Source organism: Anopheles coluzzii, chromosome 3, assembly GCF_943734685.1.
Source record: "Anopheles coluzzii chromosome 3, AcolN3, whole genome shotgun sequence".
Taxonomy (NCBI): Eukaryota; Metazoa; Arthropoda; class Insecta; order Diptera; family Culicidae; genus Anopheles; species Anopheles coluzzii.
This window is the reverse complement of record NC_064671.1, coordinates 67,624,780-67,637,719: the sequence shown is the minus strand read 5'-3', so window position 1 is coordinate 67,637,719 and position 12,940 is coordinate 67,624,780. Positions and strand designations below refer to the sequence as shown.

The following is a 12,940-nucleotide window of genomic DNA, read 5'->3' as shown; positions in this document are numbered from 1 at the left end:
ATCCTTCCCTTGCTCTTCTGTCTGTATTTCGGTGCACAGCAGTGGACAGAAGTAGCAGAAGCTGACAGTCGGACCCGTTTTGGAGTCCTTCTCTCGGATCCGATCCCCAATGGCGTTGACAACTCCTTCGGGAATTGGTGGACGGGAGTCTGGAATTCAGAAGCCTGTGGGCCGTGGTCGTGGGCCTTCTTTGGGATGGAGTACCTTTGGAGCGCATCCAGTCAAATAACATTAATGACATTCCGACCAAGACCAAGCGTCTCCGGAAGCTGTCAGCGGAAGCATCAACGCAAACGCATCAAGGGAGAGAAAGAGTAGAAGCTGACACACACTGTGTGCCCTGTATCACGTTATCATCCTAGCCTGAGCCTGGTTGACGGTTGGGCACCACTCCCCAAAACACCCACATTTGGGCGGAAAAAGAAGAAGCAGAAGCAAATGTGTTTCCCTAAGTCCGAACTGCAATTAATGTCGCTGGAGACAACATAAATCCTCGTCGTCGTCGTCGTCGTAGCCGTTTGTCGGACGGGGATGATGCGTTAGGCGAGTGATCGCTTGAACCGTTTTTCAGTCACAACAACACGAGATTTGTGCACTCGTAATCTTCCCATTTCGCTGGAAACGGTTGCCACCGGCACCGGCCAGTAGTCGTAAAAACTTATCGTTTGCAAAGCAAACGACGACCCACCCGTCGTCTCGTCCCAGCAGAATGTAAGAGATCTTTATGGATCGTTAAAAATATTAAAGTCCATTGAAAACCGTTCCGGCAAGGTTATCGAAATCGTAAATTAAAAGTCGTACCACTGGAGGTTGGCAGCAGCAGCAGCAGCAACAGTCTTAACCAATTCATCATACACGCTTGCTCTGGCTTCGGTTGGCTTCAGGGGGAAGAGATGATGGAATGAAAACGTTCCCCGTAAGTACTCGTGTTTGTGGTGCAAGGGATATGGAATTTTGCGCGAACAAAATATGGCACAGCACAGCCCATTTGGCTTGTGGTTGACCTTTTTAATAAATCGCTCATTTACGTTTTATTTAATTTTATTTACAATCGCACGTTTTGATAAGCTCTCGGGTAAACAGGTATGAAAGTATCAAAGCACTTTGTTTCACATTTTGCTGTTTATGATCGTTCGGGTAAAATTAAACAGAACAGTCACTTACACTGTCATGGTAAAACATCAGCAAAATATTGTCCATGAAATTTAATCGAAATGACCATAAAAGAAGGAAAATGACATTGGATTAAGGAAATTATTGGAATTACAACATTGAAATTAATTTGTACTTTGATTTGAACATCGATTTAATTATTTTAAAATAAGGTACATTGATGTTGCTACTTTTTGTACAGATTTATCCACAATAAAGTATAGATTTTAGGGAGGCATTAAAAAATGAATCGTCGAAAAGGTTAATTAATGTACGTATTTACAGGATTTTTCAATGGTTCTTATTCTTTTGGAACACTTACAGAACGCTATCTGCCGTAAAAATGGTTTCTTTCGATGCGAAAGTTATGTTGCTATCTTTTTTTACTGTTTTGTAACTTGTGTATGAGATTTCGGGTCGAAATCATTGTACAGTCGGCAACTCATACGACTTAACAACTTGTCCGCCATGGTTTCAACCCTCATATTGACCACTCCTCCGTAGCAAAGACTCACTATCTGGCTGCGTGGTACTAAATAATGTCTATAAAGTCTGTGTAGACCGGCATGTCCCCGTGGGACTTCTTCTTCTTCTAATTGGCGTAACGTCCTACGCGGACATGCCGGCCTATACAGGCTTTCGAGACTTAATTCATTACCACGCAGCCGGATAGTCAATCCTTGCAACGGAGCGACAGTCCATTTCAGGCTTGAACCCATGAGACGTTTACGTCAAATAGAAGAAGATGACTTATATATTTGATGGCACCTGTGTAGTGCATATGCTTAGAACTTCTGATGAAAATGAGCAGTAAATAAGTTCACAGTTTCTGGGTACGGATGATTGAGAATGCATGAGAAAAAGTTGTATCTTTACGGTACATTCATGTCAAATTTGATTTTTTGAAGATTTTTTCAATGATCTGAAATTTTTTACCCAATATCTCCCTTGAATTCCTTTAATGGATTGAATATAATCCTACCTTCGTTAACTTTTCTTATGAATTACTTTTCTATTGCAATTGTGCAAGTTTTGGTTTTGTCTAAAATTATATCATTGTAGGATTGTGTCACTATCATTTAGATAGAATTACTGATTTTGACATTGTTGCAGGACATTCAATTGGATTGGAATCGACCCACATATTGGTATCATTGAAGTTGTCATTACGACACGTGCTTCATTAGAGCAGAGAATCGTAATTGGAGCCAAATGTACTGAGCAGAATATCAATCGCAGATTAAACAAATAACCGGATAAATTCTAGACAATTCCTTCCATGATGCATTTAGTAACTTAATTTTATCTACTTATTTTTAAATTTTCATGTTTAAAGGTCTTTTAAATAATTTCCATTGGTTGATCAATCTGCAAGCTCTGGTGTTATTAAGAGCAGCTGAATAATTGTATGGGGGGAAGTAGGGGTAGATAAACATCTCAGGGTTTTCTCCTGATTCCAATAGTTTTGACATTCCCGTCAAACATTGCGAAGGTTGCGAATGATATCATCTGCTCGAAATCTTATGGTATTTTAAATAACCTTTGATTTTTATTCATGGATTTTTTTTGCGGTAGTACTTGTCGAAAAGATCACTATTTAAATTTTTGTGGATTCTTTAAAATAAAATGAAAAAATTCAGGTGTTTAGTATGCTACAATTTTCACTGTTATACCTGCTCTTGGGGTGCTATAATTATAACTGCTAAAACTAAGAGTGAAAAAACTACCAAGGCTCGCAAGCTCTTTAATGTGAGGGCTCTGGGGCGGTGAACTTGTATGGCGTGCGAGCCCTCGCGCGCCCTCGCAAATCGCTGTCAATTGCATGGCGGGTTGTTAACTTACTAGTAAACATCGAAAAAGCTTTTTTAACTCATTATGTACTATTTTATGAGACATTACGGTTCCTCTAATGATTTCAAAACATTTAAGTAAAAAAAGTGTGTTTTTGTTGCACCAAGACTACAGTGCGGGTAAGATCGACACCATGTGTGGAGATTTAGACAAATTGGTTATAACTATTGAAATAATAAACTATAATGGCCATTTTTTTTTAAATTTAAGCTCAACAAAGTATTTCATACCAATTTTATGACAAAAAATACACAAAAAATTATTGAAACACACGAAAGAAATGAAGCAATGAACCAGGTTCCACATTGAAGAAACTCAGGAACCATACACTACGGTTCGGATTCATTTAAAACTCTGTGCGACCAGTCTCTTCTAGCAGTCTTCTATTTCTCATAAAATGGATGTGTGTTTAATTTTGTTTTTCTCTGCTAACTCAAAAGCCAAAAGTCAAACATTGGTCATTATATTATGACCCCATACAAACGGCTCTCCAGATCGTGTAGATGCTGGATTTTTTTTCTCTGCTGTTCAGCTTAATCCTGATACTAAATAAATTATTTGTGTCCGAGCTTGGCAGACGTTCTATGAGATAATTATAAATAAATACCATGTTTATTACCTTTTTTTCTGTGTTGACTTCTCGGGTATCATATCCTCTAAAGCATTACTTTTCTACGTATTCTACGTAGAAAGAGTGATGCCTAAAAAGTAAGCAATAAGTATAAAATATAGCCACTTTTAAATTTCGATAAAAATATAATATTAAAAAACTACAAATAGCCATCATTAAACTACTAAGTTTCGATTTTAACCCCACTCGCCACTTAAATTTTGGTTAAATTTTATGCTATATAGTATAGTTAAAAAATACTACGTACCTCGATACAGAACTAATATATAATGTATGTAAAACAATACGATTTATCCGGAAACTGCAATTTTGCTGACAATTACTGAAGTTCTCGGAAATACAACTTCACACCGATTCTCAGTCAAAAGCACCATGAATTTGTTAATTATTTTGGCTATTGACAGGACATGATGACTCAAATTATCCGAAATAGTTTGTATAAATAAAGTTCACCAACTTTTTTTTTCATAAAACCCGGGGAATACTAAAACCCTAGGTGTGTCCAATAATAAAACAACTTCATTCAGTGTCTTTTATTTCTACCAAAAGATCTCCAAGAAGACATTACAAAAATGATCTTACTAAAAAGATCATCATATGATTTACTAACTCCTGCTCTAGCAGTGTGTGTTCCCCGTCGATTAATCATCCAAAACGGAAGCCATCTAACCCGCCCCAATAGCCCGCCCACAAACACACACACACACACAACACATAATGCATTCGTTTGAACATCATCAAACACTCAATCACTTTCGCCGTTAGGAAAAGAATCGAAATGAAGATCGATTGATCGAACCAAACCACCTCGCAAGCATAGCATTACTACTAGATACAAAACCAAAACACACACGCAAAACTTCCGGGTTAGCCGAGAATTCAACATTCGAACACTCGTCCCTCAGAACTTTAAACACACCGCGCGTGCGTTTTTTTTTTCAATTCATAAATAAAACGACACATCACCAGATCAAACGGCATGATGGAAGACTACGTAAAACGATGGTACGTATCTGTGTGTATATGGGGTGGTCAATTTCCTGACCACACACACATACACAAACGTGCGCGAGAAGGGGAGTCGGTTTTGCTAATGCTCTTCTCGAACCCCACTCGAAATGATACGATTTGTGTATCAAACGTTGGACGGCGATCCTCGGCTGATGTGGTCCGCCGGGGTGGTCTTCTTCGACCGATGATGACGGCTTTTGGAGATTGCGCATTATTAACGAGCGCAGGGGATGGTGCGTAAGCGCGATGCAGCAGCACTGAGGGGGATCGTGGCGGTACGAGCTTCGAGATGGTTCTAATAATATCTGAAGCGTGTAATTTTCCGTAAACACCCGTTGCCCGCTCATTAGAAGGCATTTCCCACACACTAAACCACAAGGATAGGAGGGGTAGTACCATTTAGTACCTTTTTGAGATGTTCGAAATAGAAAGATGCCTCATTTTTGGAGGTTTGTTCTTTATTTGTTGGAGAATGAGTAGTTTTATTTTTTTAAGTATTATTGATCTTAACATTCAGAATATGAAGTCTTCCTGGAACAAATCCCATCACCAAACCTTTTAGGCACAATTGAAGTCTTTCAATCAAGACTAATTCAATGTAGCATTAAAAATAATACTAAAGATCTGAACTCCAGAACTAAAAAGCATCTTCTCAGGCAACAAGACCCATTAAAACAAAGATCTCCCCACCAAAAAAAGACAGCCACGCAGACTGACAGAGTACACATACACACATTTCGACGGACACAACCGAAAAGACGACCTCGATAACTCGAACAACTAAGGCGCTGGGGCTAATATAAATAAACCATTTCCCAAAAAAAACCCAATCGATCGGTTCCCAAAAGTGCACGGTAGCTGCAGGCACAACACAATACATCCCTTTTCTCGAGGGTGATGGTGGTGGTGGTGGTGGTTTAACCGGTTCTGGACACTTCTCTCCATTCTGTGGCGTGGAGGAAACCCGAACAACCCCCCGATTCGGCGGTGGGCACCCCTTTCCCCGCAGCAAAAGGGAGAGAGAAACGCGTGATGAATTTGAGATAAGAGTATTTTTCGAGATAAAATTCAGATGATAAACGGGCAAATAAAGAAACCGTCGTCGTCCCAGCACACACACACGCGAATGGAAGGGAAAACGGCCAATAGATTTATGCCGTTTGAGCGTATGTGCGAGAGATAGCAAGCGGAGCGCGCGGCAGTGAAAATAACACACGTAGCGTCAAAAAGTCTGGCCCGTGCTCCCGAGACAAACCGTTGGAAGGGAGACACATGGATACGGCGAGTGTGTGGCTGTGTGTAGAGGATGGGGAGCACTCGCGCAACACCCGCCCTAACCTCCGTGAGTGGGGCCGCGTGGAGCGTCGTGAGCGCGTCGAGCAAAAGGCAACCAAAACGCGCGCCGTTTTTTGAAACGATCGCGCCCGCCCCATCAGCCCTGCTGTGTGCCCCGGCGGCGGATATGGACGCGTACTTGTTTATGTGCATGCGTAGGTACGTGCGTGTGTGTGTTTTTGTATGCTTCCTCGTTCGCTGAGCATACGCTCCCCTCGCGCCGGAAACCTTCCAACTTCCAACTCCCCAACACATCACACTGGGGCTGGGGAGGCACCATCAGCGCTAGACGTGCTGGCACCGACGCGCTACGCGCAGCTATATCGCATTAGTCGCCGCCCTTCTGCCCGGTTTCTTCCTCTTCTTCTTTTTGCGCCAAATCGAGCGCACTCGAGCAACATGCACTTTTACGATTTCCTGTGCGTGTGCAGGGAGTGTGTAGAATGTGTTTGCTGCCTTTCCCGTTCATCATTCCTACGCCGTTTCTTTTCATTTGCGCAGCATCTCTCACGGCACGGCGATCGATCGCGAGGCATCGAGCATTGCACCCGTTGCGAATTGTACAGGCACTGCTGCTTACCCCAGTGTGGGTAGATGTGCGATGCGTCAGTGCTTTGGATACAGCCTAGCAGTTGCTATTTAAAGATGCCTTCCAAAGGTGTACCGCATATGGTCGAAAATCCCACCCCGAAAGATGTGGAAAAAATGCCTACAATCAGAATTATTTTGGACGACAACGGCGAAGAGTTCAACAATCTCACCATGTTTGGCCAACTTTGATCTGCCTTCCGGTGTTTTCATACCTCAAACCAACGCAGAACGATCGACTTTGTAGTGCCTAATGCTACCAACATCTAATGTCGTTTGATGCTACACGTGTCCCACACACTTAGAGCTAGAGCGATGATCTCCTTTGCCATTGGCATCAGCATGTTCCTTCACGGTGGTACTGGTCTGGAGGAGTACAATGCTGAGATAACAACGCTACTTCAGACGCTATTACTTTGAAACATCAATCAAGCTGGCAGGTCATTGCGCTGACGACAGTGGGACATCTTTTACCAACGCACGTCGATCGCCTGCCCACATGGGATATGTAGTTCTTTCAACTAAGCCGGATGCAATACCCTTTGCTTGCAGAAGCATTATGCTAACAAAAACAATTGTTTTATGCGTGTACCTTTGATGCGCGTTTTGCTGCCACACAGCGTTGACTAGACTGTGGAACAATATAACTTCTTCAAAGATCCTATTTTAGTACATCAACAGTCGACACGGTCGATGCGTGTCCTCCAGATGTCTATTGAACTGCAACTTTAACGGCTCATAGTACAATGAACCCCTTGATTGTCTAGACATCTAAGATATTTATGATCTATATTTAATATATTTTATTACTTACCTCTTCCTGTTCACAGTTGTACACCAACATCAAATGCTCGAGCTGTCATCGAAAAGAATCTTCATGCAATCCATCGTGTGTAACAATTCACGAATGGTAATCCCACTCGACACTGGACAAGAATTATAACTGCAATATATTAAGAAGAGAAGAGTGATTAACTGTGTTATCTATCAGGTAGTTTGAGTCTTTTTAAAAGATCTGGTGTGCACGCTTGATTTATTGGAGGTAATCAAAGGTAATTTCTTGATTCCTGTGTCAATGTAAAGTCTTCAAAGCCTTATGTGACTGACTCACACGGTGCAGATGGCCAGAACCTTAGCTAGGAAACCACACAACAAAATCTGGATCACTGCACGGTCCATTACACTTTTGTTGGCGATCAGATGCTCCGGCATAGTCTAGAATGCTTCAATGGGTTCCAGTTGAAAGCCCATGTGTTGCTACTTGATGTCTGTTTTGTCTAGATTTGTTCGTATAAAATCATGAATTCAAAACCATGAAAAAATAAATTGATGGATTGTTTTTTACTTTTTGTAGCTTATACTCAAATTTTGTTGAATTTTAACATTATAGATCTAACATGCTAATCATAATTCTCCAGTTAATCCAGTCGTTAGACTGGTACTTCTTAAAAAAACGATTTTGATCTACACCTGAGATTGTCTAGCACAAGTCACCGTGAAGCGCAAATGAATAACAATATTACTACGGAAGGTTCATAGATGTTCCATAGTATTTTCCAGAGAAAAACTTTAAATGATCCATGAAGAGCAAATATTTCCAAAACCATTGTTTCCCCGTTGTTGGTTCTGAATGAACCATTCCACCAACCTATCAGTAAGATCTAATGATCAACAGACATACAATGCAAGTACCGCACATTGTTCCGTTCAACTCCTTTCACCCATTCCCGATCCCTTGTTTCGCTCGTAGATTTGTTTTCCCAACTTTCCGCCAAGGATTACAGCAAAGTTCACAGATTTACCAAGGATCGTCTTTCATGATCATTGCACGGGGCACCGTTGTTGTCGTTAGCCCGGGGATAGTATCCGGGCCGACACCCTGTTTCTCCCGATAATCCAATCCGTCCAATTCCACGTCCCGGGACCGGAACGGACTATGAAGAGAATGAAAAGGATCCTCTTCGAATCGAGATGCATTCATGCACGAAAGACCAGCGCTACCCCTGTTGTTCACCCGAGACTCGCAAGCGCACACCACCATCAGCATCAAATGAACTGAATGGTGCATTACTCCGGTGTGTGTAGTGGCAGTTTCTGGTCTGTTTCTTCCTCCCAGGGGGAAACAAACACCTTCTCCCAATGCCCAAATGCAATAGGTTACGCGCGGGTTGCCAAGGAGCCTGATAGCCAAGGGTGACAATGGCTACTGGTGACACACACAGACACCACACCAAAGCAGAAAGAAGCAAATCGTTCTACCGGGAACAGTGTTTTCGAAACTGATCGCCTTTAACCAGAGGAAGCCAACATAGGGCCCAACCAGTTTACGAACAACAACTGGGCAACGCCACCGAACAAATGCCTGAAAGGCCTGGCCACCGCCGCTGGCGTCCTCCGGGACCACTCCTGCGGCCCACACCTTGCTCTTATGCTGTGGGCGCTACTTATGCTTCTTCTTAATCAGATTATTATGCGGTGATTTTCGAGTCCTTCTGGCTCTCTTTCTTTCCCTCTCTCCCAGCCGGATCTGGCGCACTCCCGTGTTTCACCGCTGGTAGCAACATTATGCTTCGAGCAGCAGTACTCTCCTTTCCTCTACGTCCTCCAGTCCACCGAACACACAATGCTCGCGATACAAAAGAACTTTCGAAGGCAAAGTGCTAAAGAACGAACCGCACGGAGGCACACGGCGAAGGGAAAGTAAGGATGAAGGAACAACAACGACAAGAAACAAAAAATCTCTCAACTCCAACTCCAAACTTTTGCGCCGTCGTATTTCAACTTTTGTATACTCTGCTTTCTGATTCTGACGTTGTATAGCTTTTTTTCTTCTTCTTCTCCCCCTTTTATGTTGTCAACCTTTCCCTTGTTGGCACGATCACCCTTCCCCACTACCCCTCACACCGAGCGAGAGTTTCCTGAGAAGCGAAGATAAAGTTAAGGTTAGGCCGCGCGCATTTCGTCTTCGAATGCGTTTCAGGTTCCTTGTGGTACTGATTTCCCCCCTTCCTCTTGCTCTTCTTCTACCTCTTCCTCTTTCTAGTTCCTTGGAAATTTGGAAACCTTCAAATGAGGCGAAGATTTTCGGTTCCCTCCCACATCCGTCGGCAGGCGTTGCGTTTTTTGTCCTGCCCTTGCTTCACTTCTTGAAAGCCGTTTTTTTTTTGTAAGCAAACGGAATCCAACAGAATACTCCTTTTTTCTGCGCTGTTTGATTTTGTTCTTTTGCTTTAGTGTTGTTATTATTATTATGTTCGCTTCGTTCCAGCTACGAGACCGTAGCCCGCGTTTTTGACTTGTTGATCTTGAATTGTGACAGCAGCAAACATTTCGTTCTCGGTTGCCTTTTTTTTGTTTGCTGCACGATGAAGAACGATGAAGCCGTGATGAAATGATTGCATGGTGTTGCTGTTTGCAAGTAGCCGAATCTTTTCAGCATATACAACGTTTGATTATGGTGTGAGAATTACATTGTTTCGTTATTTGCCTTTTTTGCTCTAACCATTTGCTTGGTAAATTATGAACCGTTTTCTTCAAATGCTCATTGAGTAAGCGTAGCAAGAGCAGTAAAGTTGGAACTGATTAATCAATAAAGGATGAAAAATAAAACAAATAAAGTTTCAAAAGCTCCCAAAAACAAAAACTCCTAACAAAGCAAAATAAGTGTAAATATTTACCAACTAGTAAACGGCTGTAAATAGTCCTTCGAACCGGATATTCAAGTATACAAACAATATGTGTGCGATAAGAACGTTTTTTGGATGTTATTAGTATTTAAAAATAATTTTTTTACACAAAAATGACACATTTTTAAGCCGTTATTAAATCGTAAAAATGACCATGAAAATAAAATTGATAAATCAATTCTACAACAAATTAATATGATCTTCAGACAAATTAAACTATATGTATAATTAATGTTATCATCCATTTTTCCCAATGACAGTTAACGATATTAAAAGGGTTAAATTAATTGTACATGAGATTTATCCTTTTAAAAGTTTGATGGATAACATAATAGCAAGCTTTAAAATAAATCTTTTATTTCTTTTATTTTAACATGTACAATAAATGTACATGACATATAGTATTTGAATAAAAATCGATCTACCTAATTATTACACATAATGGGCGGTATACAATTTAGCCAAATAATTTGGAATATTGGATTCCTTGTTTGTTTAAGTTGAATCAAATAAGACATCGAATTCATCTTTTACTACTTAGCGTAACGTCCTTAATGGGCATGCGGGCATTTACAGGTTTTCGGGACTTATTGAACAGATTATTGAATTGACTCATTGGACTTGTTGAACAGAACAGACTTATTTCGGGACAGGTAGTCAGTCCTTACTACGAGGAGACTGTGCATATGAGGTTTGAACCTACAACAAGTAGATTGTTAAGTCGTACTATTTGACGACTCTACCCAGTCCCGTAGTTCCTTGGAAATCTTTCTTCAATGTAGCAGTTACTGCGTGAGAATAATGAATAATTTTACATGGAATTAGAAGTCAAAATTAAATTCCAAAAATTCCAAAGCTCAAGAATGAATTTAACCATCAAATATTGAATTGAATACAAATTTGCTAGGGCTGCTTTTTGTAGCAAATAATCAAATGTTTCAACATCGTTATTGAACTACAATGATCTTATATGATATTAACTGTTCTTAAAATTGGATGCAGTTTTAGGACCACCATTATCTTTCATCGAGACAGCCCAACCTAACCAAAAAAGGCACGAAACCCCCAAAACATAAATTATCTGCCAAAACTTAAAATCTGCACCACGCAAGGAGTAGTATTCATTCGCGTAAAATCTGTGCTCATCTTTTCTCCCCGAAAAACAACCCCCAAAAAGTATCGAAACCGCAGCTAACCGGGACGCGAAGGATGCTGGTCGTGCCAAAAATAAACCGTCCAATGGTCCCTCACAGGGGAGTGGGAGGGGGGGGGGGGCGAGAAGTGGTACAACCATTTGTCACGCATCCTAATAAATCATGCGACTTATTAGGAAGTCATTACGTGCTGCAAAACGGTTCGCCCGTTTTGTTCTGCCAGTGCGTGTATATAGGCTGTCGCTCACTCAACCGGGCGCTGTTTCGCACAATCTATTAAAAACCAGGAAACGACATTGCTTCTACGCTGTTAGCCCGGGGATCGGCTATCCTTATTAGCAGCAGCAGCAGCTCTGCACGGGAACCCTCTGCTAAAGAAACCCTGCACCCGCATCACCTGCACCCATCCCGGACGCCCACGGGGTGCATGCATTCAAAAATAAATATCAGACACTCCAGACAGCATGGCACCAGCAACGACGACCGGCACGGCGAAGGTTTTGAAATCTCCGACTCCGGTCTGTGTACGCTTGCATGTCGACGATGGGTCGTGTTCTTGCTGCGGGGACAGGATGACGGTGTGGAAAGGTCCATTTTTAAGATCCCCTCACTACGGATTGCCCCGATTCTTCACCCCCGAACCGTGCCTAGCAAAAATCCAACAACTCTCGATGCCAGTCTGTCTGCCAGAAACGGGGAAGACAACAACGCCCCGGGCCGGCAAAGAAGCGGCAAAGAAGATCATCGTTGCTGACGTTGCTGCTTTCAATCGTTTCGTTCCCTGCAAAACCTCTCTCTCTCTCTGTTTCCCTCATTTTCTTTCCTTCTCATTCTCACTCTGACCTCTGTTATCCCCGGCAGTCCCCGGAGAATCCCTTTCGGGGCAGGGTGAAACTTTCAAAACGACCTGAAGGTGGCGACGCGCGGGGCTCATGCCCGGCACACAGCAAGGGTGCAAGGGTGCCACAAAACAAGGGGAAAGGAACAAGAGGAAAGCGGGAGACGCAGTAACACAGCATCGAGCATAAGCCGAGAAAAAGCATAAGAGCTGACCAAAGGGATGGGCCACGTCAGCAAGCGCGGGCACGAAGCAAGACAAGCTGGAAACTGAGAAGCGAACAACACGCAGAAGAAGAGGAAGACGCACAAATGAAAGGCAACACACACACACACACTCGATCCCCGGGACGCTGTGTGTAGATCAGGTGCCGGGATGTTGCCGGGTACCGAGGGGTTGCCGAGGCTTAAAGGCACCTCCTCTATACACAACACCCACCTCACACACCTGCCCACACAAACCGTTGCGCCTCTTGGGGGACGGACGCCTTTGGAACACTCGGTGCGGTGCTCAAGAAGACTCAAGAATTCACCGAAAAAGGGATGAGATAGGGCACAGCTCAACAGCGACCATGTCCAGCGATCGATTCGCCACCAGAAGGGGCGGCAAAAAAGTGGTGTCGAAGAAAGACGGGGAACGGGACGCAATTCGACAACATTAACAGGAAGAGGTAGTAGCAGCAGCAGCAGCAGCA

General features: G+C 42.6%; 1 protein-coding gene across 1 annotated transcript in view; it reads right to left on the bottom strand.

Moving 5' to 3' along the window:
* The window catches only part of LOC120955640 (delta-like protein 1), a 117,111-nt gene that overhangs the window by 38,821 nt on the left and 65,350 nt on the right, over positions 1-12,940 (bottom strand). The window contains exon 2 of the mRNA XM_049610157.1: positions 7,383-7,511. Coding sequence (XP_049466114.1) covers positions 7,383-7,412 — 30 coding nt within the window. The 5' untranslated portion in view covers positions 7,413-7,511. The remainder of the gene's footprint in view (positions 1-7,382; positions 7,512-12,940) is intronic.